This window comes from Apteryx rowi, unplaced genomic scaffold (genome assembly GCF_003343035.1).
Source record: "Apteryx rowi isolate R43461 unplaced genomic scaffold, aptRow1 scaffold_52, whole genome shotgun sequence".
NCBI lineage: Eukaryota > Metazoa > Chordata > Aves > Apterygiformes > Apterygidae > Apteryx > Apteryx rowi.
Genome location: NW_020450783.1, coordinates 1,623,658 through 1,645,691, shown reverse-complemented (window position 1 = coordinate 1,645,691; position 22,034 = coordinate 1,623,658). Strand labels below are relative to the sequence as shown.

General features: G+C 39.8%; 1 protein-coding gene across 2 annotated transcripts in view; it reads left to right on the top strand.

The window, feature by feature from the left end:
• The first annotated feature begins 9,393 nt into the window (after positions 1–9,393).
• Positions 9,394–22,034, top strand: part of RASGEF1A (RasGEF domain family member 1A) — a 29,819-nt gene continuing 17,178 nt past the window's right edge. Inside the window, exons 1-3 of one of the 2 annotated variants that reach the window (XM_026080424.1) lie at positions 9,394–9,483; positions 12,301–12,480; positions 18,994–19,122. In XM_026080424.1, coding sequence (XP_025936209.1) covers positions 9,457–9,483; positions 12,301–12,480; positions 18,994–19,122 — 336 coding nt within the window. In that variant the 5' untranslated portion in view covers positions 9,394–9,456. The remainder of the gene's footprint in view (positions 9,484–12,300; positions 12,481–18,993; positions 19,123–22,034) is intronic. The other variant, XM_026080425.1, reaches the window with a different exon arrangement.

Genomic DNA, 22,034 nt, shown 5'->3' with positions numbered 1-22,034 from the left:
TGTCTCCCTACATGACCTCCCATGACCTGGACCACTTCTAGCTTGTCTGTCTCTGGAGGAAAAAAAGGAGGTAGGAAAGGGAAACACCCAAGCAGGAAATACAGGGAAAACAGCATGAATCACAGGAGCATTCTGTGAATTCTACAAAGATTACAGACTTGTGAACTCTAATTCCAAAATCTTTCACTAACATGGCTATTATTTCAGGGAGCTTTGGCATCCCCCCACAAAAAAAATAATTAAAAAATTCAAATGCACAGATAAATAAAGAAGTCCCTAAACCTCAGCTAAGAGGCATGTAGAGTAAAACAGGCCCTCCTCATTGCATGTAAAGCTTTTGCAGACCCAAGAACCTAGTCTAATGAGGAACACAAGTGAGTACAAGAAAAAGGAAGCTTCCTCTGGGGAAACAATATCAGTTTTAAGTTACCCACATGTTCATGCCCTGGGGAATCCCCTTTGAAGTTGCTAGCTGAGGTGACATTTGTTTCACGCCACTGGAGCAAGGCAAACAGCAACAGTAAGGTTGAGTCTCAGACATACCAGAACATACAGAGCTCTTGAATTTACTATATTTCTGTTTTATACTATCTGAGTCTCTTTATTCTGGTGAGAAGGAAGGAAAGTACATAAATTGTAATATTTAAGTAAAATGACAAAAACAAGCTCCCCAGATGATCTTTAATATTGGAGCAATGAACTTCAAAAAGGCAAAGAAATGGGTGACAAGTTCAATATTTAATATCCTACTGACACTGAAATAAGTGTTTTGCCTCACTGAAAAAAAATATTTATATGGAAATTACTGTAACTAGGTATCCTATGAAATAGCTAACCTTTAAATGAGTGTCAGTCCTCAATGGTAAAGCCAAAAAGGTTCAAGACATTATTTTTCATCATCAGTTATTTGAATTGTGACTTGGTCAATACAGAGCACAAGAAAAATAAAAGCTGCAGGGAGATATTAAATCTTATTTATTTGTAGTTCACTTATGTTTATTTCCGTATACAGATAATGTCATAAAGGGCTGGGCCAAAGTAGCTGAGTCATGTTAATTCTTTGACTGGTTTATGTCAAACTGCTTTAGCAAAACAGAAGACTAAGTAGTTGTTAAGTTAATTTCGCTAACATACCGGTAGCTCAAAGAAAAAAAACATTTAAAAATTTAAAAAAGTTTATGTATATAGCAACATTTTTTTTTTCACCTGCAGATTAGTCCTCAGCTTTGTCCAGGGCAAAATCTGACCATACAGGGTCATCATATTTTAGCATTTCCTGTTCAACAGTTTATTATTGGACAGTCTGGGGCTGTCTCCTAGGATGTACACATGTAGAATTTATATATGTATATATAATCTCCTATATATAACAAAATCCTAGATTCTGCATTACTTGGCATCTACTCAGAATACATTTGTTTATTCACTATGTTTGTGATAAAGTAGTGCAAGCACTTCCCAAGTAGTTCAAACTATGCTGAAACACACCTAAGCTGATAGTCGCACATACAAACACATTTCTAATTAGGTTTGGAGGCTTATATCTAGCTCTTCTTGTACATCAGAATATTTTCTTCAAAATAAATTTATGTTGAAGACTTATTATTTTGGTGACAAGTTCTTGCTAAAATTAAGCCAAATTTAACTTTATTTTCTCAGTATTTCCTAAAATCTTTTACTCAAGATATTATTAAGACTATCATACCTCAAGGTTCCTACTTAGATTCTATTCCAAATAAAGTCACTAGAATTAAAACAACAGCTGTTAATTATCCTGTGAACTAGGTAAATTTTAGTCCACTCTAGAACTTCCCCAATAATTGCTGCTGAATTCTTGATGTGTGCAGGAACTGAATTACTAGTGATAATTCAAGTCAGACAGATATATCACATGCCCACTACAAATTTATTTGCAGCTGTACCAGTGTATGAACAAGTGAGTTACTGCAAATAAGCTCATCAGCCTAGCATTTCTCACCATTAAGTGAAAGAAAATTCACAAATCCAAAGAGATTGAAAAAAACAAAACAAGAAATCCTCCCCCTCGTTGACCTTAATGAATCTTACAAAATACCTGTGGGAATGTTAAATGTTGCTGTCTTAGCTTCTGCTAAAGCAAACAGAAGGTTGACTAATCAGATTCGCAATTTTGATCCACTAATTGTGATGCCCTGAAGCTTAGAACACTAAAAATAAACTTCTTTTTTGTTGAGCTGGTTAAAAAAAAATAGCAACCCACGTGCGCTTACAAAAATACTGTATCAAGAAGATTGACATCAGCAGACATGCAGATTTTTCTTCCCCTGGGCACCAAATTGCTGATGTATGTACATGCTCCCTTCTTGGCATAATTGATTTTCACTTTCTGCATGGTGGCACATTCTTGGAATAGCTGGTGTCTCAGGAAGCATGAATATGCAAGTGAAGGACAAACTAGCTAGGATAAGACCAGAACTCCTTCATCTTTAAGCTTGAACCCAATTTAAATTTGATTAACAGTTGTTTTTAAAAATTCAGCTTAAAAAGGCCCTAGATAAAATTAATAAAAAGGGTGCATATTACATTAACACATCTCTGTTCTTCTATGTTACAGTCAAAAATCAAACTGAAGCACTCACAAACGTTAAAAGCAGTTTTTATATGCTGCTTCTTCCCTTTCTCGGAAAAGACGACATAAGAAACAGCAAGCAGACTCCATCACTTCCAGAAAACATATAACACAAATAAGAATGGAACAAATCTATATCTATAGCAGGAGCAGCTGTTCAACTACACACTGATCGCCTAAGTTGGCATTTACACATGACATGCTGTAGCAGCTTCTTTAAGTGAAGCTGGCTAAGCCAACTATCTTTTTCCAAGATTTCTTTTCCTTCACTCACTCTCTGGCTAGATCTCGTACACATTCAGATTACCTTTCTGAGTTCATCAGACCCATACTGTGTTTCTGTTGCTACATCATTGATTCAAGAGAGAAATATCACCCCTTTTATCAGTCCTTTACTGACTTCTTCATCCATAGCAATCAATAATACAATAGGGACATCCACGATACACTCCAGTGATGTTTCCCAATTGGATGTACCTTAAATTCCAATTAGCAGACAAGCTAATTCCTAAAAACTACAAAATGCTAAGACTGGAGCATCTATGAAAATAAGGAATCACATGGCTAATTTCATTAGACAACTGTGCTAAAATAATCATTAGAATCTCAGTTATTACCTAAGAGCCACACACCAGTATCACAGCCAACTTGTGCCAGATTATGTTAAGAGTCTCCAATACTGGCAGAGGCGCAAAACTTGGAGATAAGCACCATGTCCTCTTCAATTCCTGGGAAAGAGTCTTCCTTTCAGTCCAAGGGGGAGATGCAGTACTGAGCATCAGATTAATTTCTCACTGCTCAGCACGCAGTTATTCTCAATGGTGGGTCACAGGGTTGACCTTATGCCAGTACAAACTTAGTTTGAGCCACAGAAACGTGACTTAATTTTCAGAAAATACTTTTCCATTTCAAGTATTACTGAAAACAGATTCAGTGAAGAGCCACATCTTAAGTTGTTCTTTTTTTTTCAGCTTGGTTTGCTCTGAAAATTGCTATATATCTCAGGAGAAGAGCCGGTCAAGACCTCTTCAACAAAACATTTTAAAAATGGAAAATGCCATTTTCAACCTACAAAATACATTGGCTCTGACAAAACTATTATGTGGAAAGATTTGTCGTGCCTAGGTCAGAGAGAAAGAGAGGCATGGTTGATAATAACTACAGAGTGATGGTAAAAGCATTCAATCCCACTTCAAGTCCCAAGCTCAACTAGTTTTACTCAGCTCACAACAGAGATTTGGAACTGTCTCCCACTCCCATCTGCTGCCAAGTTATTAACATGCCATCGAGTTATTCTGCAGCATGAATCTCTGAAATTTGGAAAACCTCAAATTCATCCAAAAGTGGTTTGAGAGCAGCTTTCAAATCTTAAAATTTTTATGAAACAGGGAAGCCTGGATCATCTGTGCAGCCCTACAAATAAGACTAAAACCTAATGTTCCCTAAAGACATTAGCCTGAGGCTTTGGAGCTCTATCTACATTCAGCTCCTTAAATTGTAAGTTCTTACAAACACTGCATACTAACTTGCACCCATGTAAAAGCTCCATCTGAGGCCACTGTTGTTATGGCTTGTGGCATTTGATGATGTTTCCCAGACAAATTCCTTATTTCAGGTCCAGGTAAAACAGTGCAGTCTGTATTGATCTATGGCCTTGGTTATAAAGTGTGAATATAATATGCTTTTTTAATTCACCAATTTCTTTCATGTTCTAAGTGACAACATTAAGTTATACACATTAGAGTCTTCTGAAATGTAAAACCTAGAGTATACTGTTATAACTATGCTTGTAAAGATGACTGTGGGCATATGAAAATGTTTTCCAAAATCATACTGCTTTGTGGACATAACGCACTATATATAATATATAGAATATATACTATATAGAATATAAAATGCTAACCCCTCTATACACTGGTCACTTTAGAGATCACATAGATATATAGGTAACAGTTCAAACTCAACTTCAGAATAAGAATCAAGGCTTTGGACTAAACTCAGCCTTGCTTCAGAAAACCAAAGCAGTGTACTATATTCACTCTACTGTTTATATACAAGGGTGGGAATGGACAGACTAAAGGCTCAATCCCATTTAGTTATTTAATGAACACTATGAAGAATGCCATGCACAATTAAGTCCACTTTCCCTGATGCCTCCTCTGTTTTTGTCTTTGCTTCATCTAGTACAAATGCTGGGGCTTTAAATCATGTGGACACAATCTGTTGTCTGAAGCCAAACATAATAATGACCTGTGTGGAAGGTGACCAACAAGTGACTTGAGTAGCTTGACAATGAAAACTAGAAAGACAGCATTTCAGAGAAAGTCCCCTTGATACTTAAGTTATAGCCTAAAATCAGCATTCACGATATTCGTAATTACTTGCTTTTCTAAAGTATATTAATATTTTAAATATCCTCACAATCACATTTGAATAAGTTATTTCCAAAATGCTGCTTTATAATCTTGATAATTTTCACTACGGAATCAATTTCTCCCTCACTTTCACCCATTTTCTTTGTTAACGTTTTTTAGTTTTATCCAGTTATTGACAATTTCCTAGGTAAAAATGTTAGTGTGCCAGGAAATTGTACTCACAGTAAAAGTAAGACTTTATCTTGAAGAGCTTACCGCTGAAATATGAAAACCTACAAAGTAAGCAAAACAGTGTGAAAAGGTACCATCATCAACATCTCACAGATGACAGCTGAGGCACAGGGGGATTAAATGATTTGGACAGGAAGTCTGTGGCCCAGGCAGGAATATAACCCAAATATTATGAGTCCCAGTCTAGGTCATTAATCAAAAATAATAGAGCCTGTTATACTGTATACACTGAGAGTAGCTAGTATAAGACAGGCTGAAGCAACATTCAGGGTAAGACAGCTGTGTCATTACTACTGCTGACTCACTCTGCATCGAGAGACTCCTCTGACCAGCTCCACAGAGCCACAAGTTGCTTCAAGTCCTCTTTGTAGCAACAGGTACAGAGCAAATACTGACTCCACTGATTAAACTTGCTCTAGTGCCTCCCTGCCAGTAACAAGAAACAAGAGGCATTGCCTAGTAGAAACATCTTCAAAACACAAGCAGTTTGTTGAGGAACAGAACCATAAAAAGATAAGATGATTTATCTGTTACGTACTATATGAGCTGAACTTAGGTCCTCAGCTTTTCTGGTCCATGAGAGATACTTTTCTAACATCCCAAGACTGTGCAATATGGTGCCCCAGAAGCTAAGCGTCACGTATGTTAGAGAAGGCAAGATGCATTTCCCTAAACTTGCTTTCTCCAGCACGTAGATACCAACATACATACATACACATATAAATATATATATATACACACACACACATATATATATACACCCTTTTTTGCATATGTGTGTAAGGGGTATGTAAGGGTGTGTATTTCTTCTATTTTTATATAAATATATGTACATATGCGTGTGTGTATATACACAGAGACACACATTATATATGTATATATATATGAGCACACACACACACACCCTTACGTACATATACAAAAAAAAAAAAAAAAAAAAAATTCCAACCCAAATCTGCTGGACTGCAGAATGGAGAAGAGGAAGATGGAAAAACACTTTGATACAGTGCCAGTAAAAACAATGTAAGAACCTATATAGCATAGGATAAGTCTCTCTGTTTGAGTTTTATCCAGCTAGGATGAGACTAGCTCCTGTACAGTCTGCACTTTGGGGAAGGAATATGGTTGGTAATCTAACCCAAAATGTGTTGAAAGCCATAGGTGCTCCACCGTATTTATGCTGCAGTGGTTTAATACCTGTACTTTGCTCATAGACCCTCAGAGAAGATCTGTGCCTAATTAGTATAGTTCCTCTTAATTTTATTGAGACATTCAGAATTTCTTACATTTCTCAGTTCCGGTGACAGGATACATCTAACATAACTGTCATCTAACATGTCAAAAACAAACAAACAAAAAAATCCACACACCCCTCTCCAAACAGGGGTTGTTTTTACAATTGATTGAATCTTAATCTGTGAATAGAACCCAAATAAATGTGTTTTGCTAACATTAATTGACATATACTTCTACAAGCCTCAGCAAATGTTTGAGTAGGGTGGAAGGACAGATTAGCAGAACTGGAATGAGATCTGACATCTGTTTTTCATGTGTACTTATTTTCAGATACTGCTGGTGTTCTTAGCTGTAAATATTAGATGAGTTAGTGTTCGCAGCTGTTAAAAAGGAATATTATCATATCTTATTATACAGCATTAACCTATGCATTCCTACCTTCTGACAACCTGTTACAATAAGACATTACAATAAGCTTGACAAAACTTGTCCATCACACTTCTCTAGTGTTATACACTAACATCCTAGAGTAGTATCTCAACAAATCGGACTGCTGGATTCAAAGCTTATGCATCTTGGGACTTCCTTGTTGTCAAAGGCGGGCAACAGGCTGTAACTGAGGAAAACCCCAGTGTGAATCTGGTACCTATCAGATCTGCTGCAACATTTGCATACTCTAGAGATTGTGGAATACAGCTAAGATACAGAAGCTGAGACTTCAGGAGCAAAGCAGACTCCGCAGAGAGGAAAAGAACTGACTTTTCTGGTTGTCACTTGAGAGAAAAAGTTCATTTTACATACGGAAAATAAACTCTGCAGAAGTATCTGTTAAGAGTTGCAGGCCAAGAAGGGATTTAGTAAGTAAGCGTGGATGGGACTAAAGATATTTGCAATATAGTGAAGAGGTAAAGTAACTACAGATCTTTTTAAAGTCACTTCTCCTTTAGGATGGATGACAGCGCTTGTCCTCAGATATAGGATTTAGAAGGCATACATTAATATATTTCTTGCAATTAAGGATGTATGTTCCTGAATCTGTTTGGCTTGCCCATCTACCTAAACCAGCATGCTTACTTCCAAAAAGGCTTTTTTTCACATTAATCACTGTGGAGAAGAGCCTTTAAGCTTTCTGCTACATACTCAAACAGAGCCCGAAATAAATGAGGAAACCATGAAGACAATGGGGCAAATACTAAATTATCCCAATTCAAAGCAAATGAGAAACAGGAATGCAAAACTATGTTGGGGGGTCAGGGTGGGAAGCAGGAAGCCCACAAAGATGGAAACCCTCAGTTCCTCCTGCATATAGCTGAGGAAGTTCGTGGGGCAGCTGGACGTGCCCACTACATGTTTCCATGGATAATCAGACTACCTACAAATCCAAGCCTGCATGCAAAACAGGGCTGGTCCTGCACCAACCTTACAGACTATGACTAGCCCAGAACTATCAAATGATTGTGCTTGGGCAATTTAAAAGGAGAAACAACTCTATTAGAAAGAAGAATAAAAACAGCTATTAGAAGGGAGGGTTGGGTAGCAGTCTCTCAGTGGCAGGGTAATTATGGTGGGTGCTACCACACACACAGTTGTAAACAGCTTAATAGGGAGACTCTCTTAATTCTCTTATGCCACTTCATTTTACGCATCATGTTACACAAAGCCACACCGTGCAGTAAGCACAGTCCTCATAGGCAGTTCAGAGGTTCACTCTCCATCTACACTTTTCTAAACATGTGAGCTCTTGGCGGATGGGGACCTGACAGGCAGGCTCACACAGTACACCATACCTTTGGGGAGGTAATTTCCCTCTCATAACCAAAAAAGTATACATAGCTGAAGAGTTTTCAGAAATGCAAACACTGCTTTAGGTATAAGATATGAGCAGTCAAGTCTTCTAAGAACTTTTTTCCTGAAGAAAACTCCAGGAAGATAAATGTTTCATAAAAGTACTTTTTGAGAAAAATAACAGTGGCTGGGTTTGCCTGTTTTAAACCTATCAATATTAGCCAAACTCCTCTGCAATTAACATAATTTTAGTTCTGACTACCAGCAACCCTATGACCAGACATGGGGTAGGAGAAAGAGCTCTGGACACGCTTACCCCAGCAGTCTGCCAGCTGCCTTGGCTCAATTTTGTATTTCATCCACATACTGCCTGTGGATGCCACTTCCTGCTCTCAGAAAGCCCCATCTCTGCACGCCATATTGAGAGAAATGAATTCACAGCTTTGCTTAGGAAGCACAGTGTTACAGCGCTGCCCACTCTAGCTGTTTGCTGCTTTCTGATCCCCTCTGAGGCAGTGCCAGTCTCCCCATTAGGCCCAGGCTGGACAGCAGAGATCACTGCTGCTCTGTGCTCCCCAGCAGGGAGCTATTTGTTGACACTATCTATTAGTGTAAAGGGCTGAAAGGCTCCTGGCCTGGGCTTCACCACCTTTCTAAAAGAATAAGGGCAGAGAGAGAAAATACAGCTAAGCTATCCAACCTGTCGGACAAGTCGGGCTGCAGGCAGGGCGCAGAGAAGGTGGTCTCTTATTTCCAAGCTCGTAGAAGGTTTGTGCACCCCCAACACCCCCCCAAAACCTCCACTTACTTCACGTCCCTCCCTCCCCCGCACAACCTCAAAAGTTCACACGCCTCACCCCCCTCCCAACCTCCACACACCGCTCCAAAATCCCCCTCCACACACGTCATCCCTCCCACACACCTCATCCCACACACGCCAGCCCCCAAATCCCCCACAACACCTCACCCTCCCATCTCCAACCGCCGCCCCCGGAGCACGAGCACGAGCCCCCAACCGTCCCCCCGGCCTCGGCTCCGTTTGAACGGGCCACGCTCGCGCTCAGCCAACAGGGCGCCGGGCCGGGCCGTGACGTCACGGCCGGCGGGGGCGGGCGGCGCGGGGCCGGGCCGGTGGCGCCGCCCCTCCCCTCCCTTGCACCATGGCTCGGTAGCGCTGTCACCTCCGGGGAGCCCGCCGGGCAGCCGCATCCGCCGAGGCGTATGTACATAGCGCCGAGGAAGATGAGGGTAAGAGCCGGGTGCTCGGCCCCTGCCGTGCCCCCCCGGCTCGCGGGGCGCGTGTGAGCGGCGGCGGGTCGGGTCGGGTCGGGTCGGTCCCGGGGGGCCGCGCCGTCCTGTGAGCGCTCCGGGAGGGGCGATAGGGGCTAATTTTTACCGAAGCGGGGGGGGGGGGGAAGCGTAAATGGAAGGATCTGCTCGCCTAAAAACTTCCCGCAGGGGCGGCTCGGAGCGGTCCTGCCCGGGGCAGCGACCCCCCGCCCGGGGGCTGCGGTCGGTTAACGGCCGTCGGCCGCGGTTGTAGCGCGGCGCGGCGCGGCCGGGGCCGTTTGGGCGGTTTGCGCGGGGGACAGCGGCCGGCGCGCGGAGACGGGCGCCGCAGGCGTGCGAGGCTGCCCGGCGCCGGCCCGCACCTGTCCGCCCCAGACTATGCTGAATTTCAAAGAAATATTTGGATTACAGGCTTGCATTGCAGCGCTGGTTGTTTACAGAGGCATTAGCTGTCCCTTCCCTCAGAGCGCGCTCATCAGGAGCTGCCTTCCCCCTCGGAGCGGGGTTTCAGGAGAAGCAGAGCTGAGCGCCTAGCCCGGTGCACTTGGGTCGTTTGCTATTTGGGGGGAAGTTGGAGGTGGCACTGCAGGTAACAAGTGCTAGTACCAACAAGCAGCTCCCCTGCGAGAGCTCCCGCTCAGGCTGTCCACGTTTTCAGCCCAGTAAGAGCAGCAAAGATCATTACATCCCCTTCCCGAAAAGGGTCTTTGAAAACAAAAGCAATGCAACAATAAACACTTTAAATGAGCTTAAAACGGTTAATGACAAAAACAGGATCTGTTTCTTCCTTAGACATCTTTTCAGTGAACGATTCATTAGCGGTTAACTTTCCCTTCAAACCCTGTGCAGCCTCCTATCGTTAGCCAGAAGCACCGTCATACCCTGGTCCAGCCTGAAAGTAGCTATCGATTCCATTGCTATGGACCTTAAAAGGAAAAAAAAACAAATTACTGGCAAGTTACATAATACGCATAGCAAAGCTGGCTTCTTCGTCATATGCTCCAGTGATTTGTCAAACTCGTGCGTGCTGCAAAGCTTAGGTCTAACAGACAAGTCTATGAAATACTGAGCATCCTTGACATCTCAGTTTGTGCAGTAGCATCATTTTTCATTTCTTTTGAAATGCCATTAGATCCTGCATATTCTGTGTGTGCGCCAGGACACAAGACTCTGTGTCCTGAACTCCACTCTGCAAAGTAGCCGTATTGGTCACTACTGAACAGCTGCTATATTTTAACTTACAGGAGCTACACTTCCATTATGGCTTGGATCTGTATTGAATATTAATACATAAAGATGTTCTGGTTAAAGCCGCAAAACACGATTCACTTTACCAGCCTACCTACTATATAAGTAACCTTCACTGTGGTAAACAAATGTTGTTAATACTGGTATTTTCCCCCCAAACCTAAAATGTTCATCTGAGCTTAAAAAAAGAAAGCATGTTTTCTATCACAGGTTGTAAACATGAATGATTACTTTTCAAAGTTTGTTTGAAAGGAAAAATGTGCATCACATTAAAAGAATATAAAGCACTGGGTTGCTCTGCAGTTGTCTCAAGTGCTGCCTAAAAAAAATCCTTATACCATTTATGGTTTTCAGTTCTTAAACTAGTTTTTGAAGACTTGCTAAAAGGAGAGAGAGGACCTATGTCTGTCTAAGACTCAAGTACAGTTAGAAATAGCTGCCAGTTTAAAGGTACTAGTAATGGCCTAATCCCATTTGTCTATGTAAATGCTTTTCAGAGTGTGACATCTTTGAGACAGAGGGTGAGACAGCAGCTAAAGAGTTCATGGCTGATGTTCCCTTCACTTTGCTTTCTAAATGATCTTAACCATTTCAGCAGTGCACATGGAGTTGCTTTGGTGCTGATGCTTAATAGTAATTTCAACCTTTCCATACAGTAGCAGTGTGTTTTGTTTGGCCTTCAGCATATATTTAAGTGGTAGTCAGTTAAAAACAAAAAACAAAAACAAAAAAATAGCTTACAAGTGGTAACTACAACATACTGATATAGCTTGTGGCCAAGGGGCGGGGGTAGAAACCCAAAACCTTCGTGTGGTTTTTGTGTTACAACAGCAGGTTTTTTTCCTAAGCAAAAATCTCCAAAGAGACTGTTATTAGTTATATATTACAATGTATGCATTCAGTTCCACCCAATTGATGGTGTTGCGTACTAAAAAAAGTCACTTTTGTTCAGATAGTAAATCCCCCACTGTTTCTGGTGACATCCATGTGTCAAGAATATGTGCAGAAGATGATGCACATTTGTCAAGGCCTGGATTACATCTAGCAGAACAGAAGTGGTGGAGGATTTATCATCACAAATCAAATACTTTGCCCAAAAATCAGACTTCAAAAAGAGTAAAAAGAGGAACATTAAGCCACAATCATTTTTTTATTTGTTCAGTAAGGCACTGTTTTGGCAATTTTAAAATTCAGAAGGTTTTTGCATTTTTGTCCCTGTATAGTTTTATGCATAAAGAATCAAGAGAAAACTGGGAAGAAAGGAGAAAAGGAGTGAAGTATATTTAAAAAAAAAAGTTCTTACAGCTTCTGCATCTACAGCCTTAGTAACACAGTTTAATGTGCATTTCAAACCCAAAAGCCAACTTACAGATATGTGACTGTTTGGATTCAGAACTTAGCTCTAATGCCCAGGCTGCATTCAGTCAAATATGTAATCATGTTAAATGTATGCCTCTGTAAAACCCATGCATAAGACATCCTCAAAGAGAGCTTAACCCTCTTTTTTTTTCCCCCCCACTTCTGCAGGAAACTATGCCCCAGACGCCAATATTTTCCAGCATGCTTGGTTCCAGTTGTAGTGGACAAGTGCAGCCCGATATGGGAGAAAGGTGTGGCGATCCTGTTTATCAGGATGGAAACCTTATTTCTGGATCACTGGAGGCCTTGATAGAGCGCCTAGTGCCCACCATGGACTATTATCCAGATGTAAGTAGACACTGGTGGGTTTTTCTTCCCATGGCTTTCCTGTCTTAAGATCCTGATTGGTGCTTCCTCAGGAAGTTCCACCCCAATCTGAATCAAGATTAAGATACAGGCTAAAGATATGTTTATTTTGCTTGCAGTAACCATTCACAAAAGATGTTGCTAACTGGGGACACTCTCCCTTCTGCTTTTAAATAAGAAAACTTGTTAGAAAGAAAGCCCTGTTGAACCCAAACGGGCACCTTAAGAACCAATTAAAAGCAGCATTCACAACAATTTTCAGTCCCTCTAAGCTGCTTTGGCTCTAATGCAGCCAAGATTACCTAGGGAAGTAGATGAACTCTTTCAGCTGAAATCAGCTCTAGTTCTTTTTTTACAGTCCATCTCCTAGTTAGATCATCAGAAAATCAAAACAGAATTTAATTAAAATGCTCTTTTTCTCAACACATTTTCATTGGCCAACACTGTAATGAATTATGTTTCTGAGCCTGGAAATGATTTTTACAACTGATTAAACATCCTCACTGCAACCTGCTGAAGTAAATACTATGTATAACTACGGTGCATGCAATAGGATTCTGGACTAGGATATTATTAAGTGATCATTTTAACACTTAAAATGATCCCTTGTACCTATTAATGAAAAGTTTTATTTAAACAAGTTGCCAAAGATCAAAGAGATTATGTAGCATACGTCCCATTTGAGCTCTGAGAAAGCGGCAGCTATGGTAGAAGCATCCTAACTCTTGGTTTAAAGACTAACAGGGTGACTAGAAATTGCAATTGGTATTGACTGATACATTGAACTTACACTTGCTGTAGTGGTCTGTGCCAGAAAATATACCTTGTATCAGTGTTTCTCAGTCTAATCTATGTAGAACTTCTTTCTTTGGTTTCACATTATGTTACCATAAAATCCCCCAAAATTCGCAGGTACACACCACCCATCTTCACAATCACCATGCATGAAAAAGGCACTCACTATATGAAAGTTCAGTGAGTGTAAGTGGCAGAATTGCCAAGTTATCAATAAAAGATTAAAAAAGAAAAACCAGGATGTTTTAATTTTCCACTTCAAAGTAACCCTAAACCTCACATTTAAATATGCTTACGTACAATTGCACTACCTTTGACAGATGCTGACTTAGTACCAAGTGCTTGGAAGACACAGAAGGGCAACAATTGTTTGGCATTAAACCTCCATTTGTCAACCCCCCTCCCCCCAATACACATCATAGAACAGATGCAGAAGAAAGCAGCAGGTGGAGCTTGAAGAGAACCTTGAAATATCCTGTAACAGTTAAATAGCTTTAGGCTGCTGTAGTTAAGCGTTCCAAGGAGTCAATTCCTTGCCTTTTGTTAAGTATCGAAGCACAGTTACTTGCTGCTTGGATTTCTTCTGAATCTAGCTAGTCTTTAAGTAGCTGCTAATGCATGTTCCTTATTGTAACATGGGATCTATTTATAACACAGCTACTCTGAAAATGGTTCCATAAGGTGAGCATTACTTAAGGGGTCCAAGACTTATTTTGGAATCCTGCTCGTTTCCATGGTGCTATCCCATATGCTATGTGAGAGCACATTGCAAACCAAGTAGTCATGGACCCCGCTTTGGGAGGCTACAGTTTAAACAGACAACAGGCTGACAAGGGAGAGCGCTACAACAAAAACAATCAAGGGAACTCTTGGGAAAGAGAGATGGAAAACAGCATTAAACAAAATTTATCCCCCATAAAGCAGGGCATATTCTTTTAGTTAAATCAGATCACTCCATTAATTTAGCTGAAAAGGTTAATTATAAAACAAGTAGATAAATAAGCTTTGAACAACATAAAGAATGAGCTGTATTTGAGTCATCTCCAGACCCAAGTTCTCTATTTCAGTTCAGTTTCATACATTTGTACTTAATTTCATGCTCATTTCCATTTTCAGGGAAGTTGCCATAAAGGGTTAGAGCAGTTGCCATTTGCTCTGATATCCTGTCATAAAAGAGTAGTCAATACTGAATGTTCAAGAGAAAGGTATCAACACCTCTCAGTCTCATGTCACTGCCTACATGTGCAAAGAAAGGCAGCAAGGTATCACCAAATCATTCTTACCAAGAGTCACTACTGGAAACATCAGCAGAGATTACCTTAGTGTCAGAGTGGCACATTTGTAAGCTGCTGAACAGGAGCTGTACTCACCCAAACTTATGGATTCACACATCTGAGTACCATGCTTAGAAAGCATTCCTGCCTGTGTCGACATTAATCTAAAGATCACAGTAACCTTTGAGACACAAAAAAGGGAGGGAGGGGGAAGGAGAAAGCAACCACAGAATATCTTTCTGTGCTGGTTACAGAGGCAAAACAAAAATTCATTTGCCATATTGGCAGAACAGGAGACAGACGAGGGAGGACAGGAAAGATAAGGGCCTACACTTGTGTACTGCTCTTTCGAGGCTTGTTTGTGTACAGGGACTTGTTCAGCACATAGGAAAATGTATACTCATGAGACAGAGGAGTTCGGGAGGTTAGGAATGGAATGTACCAGTCTGCAACCCTTGTGCCCAAGCAAGAAAATGTTTCAAGCAAATATTTCACAAACAAGAAGTTCCAGAATGAGCAGTGAGTGCACAAAGAAAATATTTTTCTTTTTTTTCCCCCCCGAAGATGACATTAGTACATTCTTGGGTCAGAGAGTAACAATTCCTTCTTTAGTCTTGTGTGCTCGCTCGCTCTTTTTTTTTTTTTTTAAATATAATTCAGCTCATCTCTTAGCAACAACTTTCAGCACTAGAGGAATCTGCCTTCTTTTTCTCCTGTAAAGCACAAGCCCCTTTTGTGTCAGTTTAAGTTGTTCCAAGTACAGGGAGGATTTTTTTTTTCTTGTGCTCCCGAATACCTGTCACTTTTGTAGGATAAGTACAGCTTAACTTTCAATCTGACAGCTTATGGAAGCATTTTAAAATCATTCTTTGTCAAACCAGCTAGCTTCATAGCTAAATTTCCTTCTCCAAATCATCATCTTCGTGATCAGAGGGACCGCTTATGAGAGATTATGGGCATTTACACTGCTATAACACATCTTGCCTATAATGCGAGTAGTACTACAGGTGTAACAAATCACAGAAATCCTCAACCTAGATAAGGCACATGATATGTGTATGAAATATTTTCTATCCCAAACAACTATGTTTCTAACCACTGAGACCTACCACGAAGCTGAGGTGTATGGCTTAGTTCAACCTGAATTTTCTTTATTGGACAGGAAGTGGTTATTAGCATAAAGGCAGGGAGATGGGGCTCAGTAGTTCTGTCAAACCTATGATTTTAACTTGCTTCTTAATTTTACTTACTCCTCATCTATGCCAGCATAAACAGTAGCACTATCAAAAATAGAAACCTAAGAAATAGGACCAGACATGCAGATGTTGTAAACCAATATCTCTGGCCAAGATGGAACAAGTCTTTTCTGAAGTACCAAATCTGATCCCAGTTATTAAGTGATGATAAGGAGAAAAAAAAAAAAAAGTAAATAGATACACCAGATGGGGGCCAGAAGTACAATAATTTGTTTCTCAAACCTGGCAGTCTACTGTTGTCTGGAAAGCATTGCAGGGGTCCAGTACAGATATTACTGATTACAGAGAGACACGAATATGCCTAAAATGGAAAGTACATACTTTTATGCTCATGTATCTTCCTGTACCTTGCCAGTTCTGTACTTTTTTGAAGATCACATAAAACACTGTCAAAGAGACCCAACAAAAGCACAAGTCATCTAGATCAATACAATATAAGAATATAGATATGATACTCCAAGTGAGGTTTTCTCAGATTCATTCTGGATAAACATTATCCGACATCATACAAACTTCCAGCCAGGAGACCTAGACTAGAATTAGTGTGAGAAGCAAAATTATATCTTTCCTTAGAAGAATGTGTTCCAGCTTATCAGAGTGAAGGTCACTGGCAGGGCAGTGCAGCTTACATTTTGGTTGCCTGCTACTTACATGTGAAGGCATCTTTTTTTGACAGGCTTTTAAACTCCAAAAACACAAGAAAATGGGTAAAGGATGAAAGTCTCACTCAAAGTCCATAGTGTTTTTTTATTCCGCTACTCCCATAATTGCAAAACAGGGTAAAAGCAAGAACTGCTTCATGTTTCCAGAACAAAAATTTTCACATAACCTAATGACAGCTGACACACCCAACAGATAAATTCCTTTCCCAGATAGGCCAGACTCACAGCTTTAAGTTCAGGGACAACACTGATAGAAATGAGCCCAGAACTTGGCTATAAAAATAATAGGGGAAAACCAGGCATAGTCTATAAAAAAAAAAAAATTCCCACTATTCTTTCTCAGGCTTTAATTCTGAATCAGGAGTGTATCAGTTTAAGGATCATTATCACATGCATAAGAGGAAAAGATCTGATATGTTGTCCTGTAACACAACCAAGTCTCCTTTTGTGGATCAGGTTAGCTCTTCAGCCTAATTTTTAATTGTGTCCAGAACACATTGCATCCACTACCATAGATTTTTATAAAGCTTCCCCAAAGCTGACATGATGGCATCGACTGTTTCTAGATGCAGGTGTAAGAGCTACATTGAATTTATTTATTTTTTTTTGGTAAGTGCCATTGTGAATGTAAAGATAAACTCTGAAATTCTAAAGAGATACATGAACAAAACACTGAACAAAACCCTGATTTCTTAAATTATCCCAACTTACATATATGCAGAATGTTTGTAACCATACCATCATAATGTGAGGCCATGCTATCCATATGTCCTGTCACCTGCCCTGGCCGCCCGCTTGAATTTGCGGAGAGTCCGTTCATTAGGTGGCCTCAGTTGCCAGCATCCTGTAGACACTTCAGTGGAAGTGCTAGTCAAGAACCTGACCCAAACTATTCATGTGATTAACCTAACCCTTCTCCTCCTTTCTTCCTCTATTCATAAATAATAAACAAGGCAAGTAATACAAATTAACTCCAGTTTTAATGGTACAGCCAGAATTAATGCTATTCCTAGTTTAACACATGAACCTCAGTGCTGATAAGATCTTCAAATCAGAATGAACATTTGAAATGCCTCTGCTCTATCTCACTCCCATTCATTCTGTTCCTTCATTAGCTTCCTCCACTAACTGGGGACAGAGTTGGACCTTCAATAGGTGTATGCTTAATCTATTCTACAGGTCAGTCATTCCCAGAACATTGTGACTTCTAGTTAAAAATTTTAAGGCATAAAATATACCTTTTTCCCCCTCAGATATCTGGGGGATTTTAGTGCTAAGTTTATATTATGGGGCACAATGGTACTAGTGAAAGGGAAACGTATTTTTTATTAATAGCACATTTTGCTGTAATTAAAGAGATAACTCCCATAATCTTTTTTAAGTGATTAGGATACCATTATTGTTTGACTATGAGCATGTTTTAGAGACTACAAGCAGTAGAATTCAGTAGTTAATACCACAGATGCCATATTTTACATAGCTGGTCTTAAATTTTTAGATGTTTCATTTTAATTGCCCAATCCAAGATAGTACATACACACATTGGCTGTTTATATACACAACTGGTTGTAACCTGCCAATTACATTTCTAAAAGCACGGTGCAAAGTAACAGTAAACATTGCAAACAATGTAGGTTAATTGAAATCGGGAGATCCCTGACAATTTCCTAACTCCAAATTCTGTCAAAAAGTCTGAAGAAAAAACAAAAGTCCATGACACTGAGACACTCCCGTAGTTACTCAGTAGATTACATTCAAATACAGAAGCCAAGGTTCAACCGGTTACAGTAAGAGGAGGACATGAAGGCATTCTCAAATCAGCTAAACTGTCCAGAGTGTGATTTAGAATAGAATGCATCACAGTTTTTAAATACAAATGAATAGCCTTTTTCTAATGAGAAATAATAATAATTATTGGCATTAGCAGCAATGTTTATACTCAAAAGAATCTGAAACAGGCTCCAAATAGGCCAAGTCAGACTTAAAACTGAATTATTGTCATATGGTCACAATCTAAGTTCAAGCCTGTATCAGTGAATGTGGGAAAAAGGACTGAAAAAAACCCATACATGAAAAAAATTACTGCTGTGGTTTGGAATACACATGAAGCAATTTTCTGCAGCAAATGAAAAACAATCACTCTTAAAGAAACAAAGCAGCATAAATAGTGGTGTTCAAGAAGCAAAACACTCTACATTGAACATATTTCATTTGCCTTTTTGGTGAGTGATAACTAGTTAGGCATAAGAAGTTTGGTGTTTTAAAGAGACAAGTAGTTTGGGAATCTGAAAACAACAGCTCTGTTAAGAGGAAATGCTATAGGCTTCTATGCTGTTAACAGAGCTGGAAAAGACCACTGGGTCTCTGGAGGAAGGAAAATTATACAAAGTTTAAATGAAGGAACCACATTTGTGGTTTATGGAATAGCTTTCATTATTAGTCTCCAGGGAAGACAGATAATTTCTGCTAAAGTTATTCAACTTGTTTTTTTTCTCTCTGCTCCCACAGAGGACTTACATCTTCACTTTCCTGTTGAGCTCACGAGTCTTCATTCACCCACATGAGCTCCTGGCTAAAGTGGGGCAGATCTGCATTAAACAGAAGCAGCAGCTGGAAACAGGGACTGAGGCAGAAAAGGTAAATGAACCATTATTTCCTCAGTTAGCTGTGCTACTATAATTTATTTCCCAATCCCTCATTTTCATTGTAAAGCTAAATAGATTGATAAAGAATAAACTGAAATTGTAATCAGTGTCTATTACTGAATACACTTTTATTTGTGTCTTTGTCCTTTAAGCACTTTTGCTTCCTTGCTAGCCATAAACATAGATTATGTAGTAGCTTAACAGTCAGATACAGTGGTAGGAGTCATGACTTTGCTCTTAAAGCTACAGGTCAGTGCTGTGCACTGGAGCAGCGAGTATCTGGCATGAAACCTGCCCAGCAAGCTGCTTTGCACTTCTGGGCTTTCATTAGATTCTTTCCTGAACCTGATTCTTCTTTCTCCACTCACCCTCATCACAACTGTTAAAGCTGAGAACTTTGCTATAGGCACCCTGAAAACTGTAATTGGTGTTTTAAGTTGGTTTAATAGTAAATCAGTAAAATTGCCTCTGAGCAAAATTTGGGGATGCACTGCTTAAAATGGTAGCCTGTGCTTACATATGCAAATGTGCAGTTTTACTAGTTTGGTTTACTACTAAACCAGACTGGCTCGGTTTGTGATATGCACTTGAATCCATTTAAGTCCCACCATTATGGAAAAAGTGTATTGAAGGAATGATGCTTCAATTTCAGTTCAATCTGGGATGCATATAAGGGCAACAGAAACAAAGATTCTTTTAAGCAAATATATAAAGATCTAAACTGTTGTTCAAATCCTGGGCCTGCTTTGGATTCATTTTTTATTGTGAAAAACTACATGCTCACATTCCTAATTTGCAGCATGTTGATAGTCCCATTTCCTTTCTCCTTATCGTATCAGGACTCTGAGTGGGGAGCACAGAAGGTAACCCTGTGGTTTGGCAATTCAGAGTTTTCAGCAGCAATACTGACCTAAGGCTTCTCTCTCCCTTACTGCTCCCAGGTGTATTCTCTTATGTCACAATACTGTATTCCTCCACAAAAAAAAAAAAATAACCACTTGGTGCAGATTGACTTTTCATCCAGGTCAGTTCCCTGATCTACTCACCGAACAGCTATGTAACTAGTTATGTTGGTGCTGGGGAACTGAAGGGATAGGAGGAAGGAAAGTGCAAGATCTACTACATCCAGCTTTGTACATGGAGGTGATAATAGTTCCCATCACCACCCCAACCTATTTCATGACCAAGCAGCCCCAAACTGGTGCTCTGCAAATCGCACTTGTTCCACAGCTAAACAGCAGAGGTAGGAATTTGTAAGAGATGGTGGAGCAGATAGCTGGGACTGTCTGAAACATCAAATGAGTAAAGCTCTCCATAGACAAGTGAAGAGGAAGACTGACTGCTGTCAGTAGTTAGTGTCAAAATCCATATGTAAAATATTTGGATTTTAAAATAACTGGATATAATATGAAACTCTTCTGTGTAAATACCAGTACACTGTTGTGTTTTTAAAAACAAAACAGTAGCTGGAGACTAAATTTACCAGGCTGTTTAGAGATAAGGTGTTAGTGGCAAGGTAGTGTGACTGGCTTTTCAGCAGACATTAAAAGAAGTACAGCTTCCACCCTGAAATGACATAGCATTACAGCCTAACAACAGGATGTAAAATAGAGCAGCTCATATTCCAAACACCTACACTCTTGCACCTTCTGCTGATAATTGGGAAATGAGCCTACAGAAAAAACAACAAACAGCACGGTGACAATAAAACTTGGATGTTTGGGAGGCTGCTTTAGTTTACATGCTTTGCTAGCTGCTTTTCTTACTATGCCCTTGATCCCTTCCTACCTCCTTAGTATAAACTACACTTTTTTTCACGCCCACTAAACACAAAATTCTTGAAATAACACTACATAAACTTCTGACACCCCTCTCAAATGACTGCTTAGCATACTTCTACTACAAACACCTGTATGTATTACAGATTAATTTGGCCACTAGCATTTACAAACATTTATTTTTTTCTATTTGGCAACAAATAAAAGTTCATCTCATGTGCAGCATGGAAATTATTGACCCAAGGCACTCTACATATTCACAGTCATAACTCATTAAGGTATCATCTGCTCCCAGCATCTTCTAATTAAGTGCCTCAGTAGCAGGAAGTAGCTGGCAAAAAGAGTTAAAGCAGAGTTGATTATTTCTGATAAGAGATTGGCATAAACAAATTCTAAAGCAAGAAGCTGGCTGACTTGTTGTCCAAGTAGCATGTGAGCTGAAGAAATGGCAAGGAGCCAGGTTTTGAGGTTACGCACCACAATACTTATCATTCCTCTGTTTTTGATGTCACCAACTAGCAGAACAGTCCTGTAGAAAACAACCCAGAGAAAAGTGGATTAAAAAAGGAAAACTCTCTGGATTGTCTTGGAGCCCACTTAGAGTTCTTTTGGCCAATCATAAAAAGAAAGGGTTTCACAGTTTAAGGCATCAACTATAATATACAAGTCAGTAGTTAAGCTTGACCATAAAGAATAAAATTTAACTCTCCAGAAGTGCATCAGAGATTGGAAGGGGGCCAAATGAGACTGTCTGAGAAAAAAGCTCTCATATAGTATTATTCAGTGTTAAAATGGTTGCTAAAACTGTGGTGTACTATTTCCACAGCTTGAGGACATGTTTTTAATCAAAGATTTAAAAACCAGAGAAAGAGAGAAAGAGTGAAAGAGAGCAAGAGCAAAAGAGAAAAAACGTTAGCTTCTATTAAGCTTGTCTTGCCTCTTCTGGAATACTTAAAGATCCTAAGTGAGATTTGGGTCTGCTGTGATTCAATATGAACTCATCAGAGACAGTCCCTTCAAAAGCCTATAGCTTCCCTCAATCTCTATCTCCAATTAGTTCTCCTTTTTAAACCAAAAAATGAAAACAATACAGCTAGGCCACTCTCATTAAACCTCTTTCCTGCAA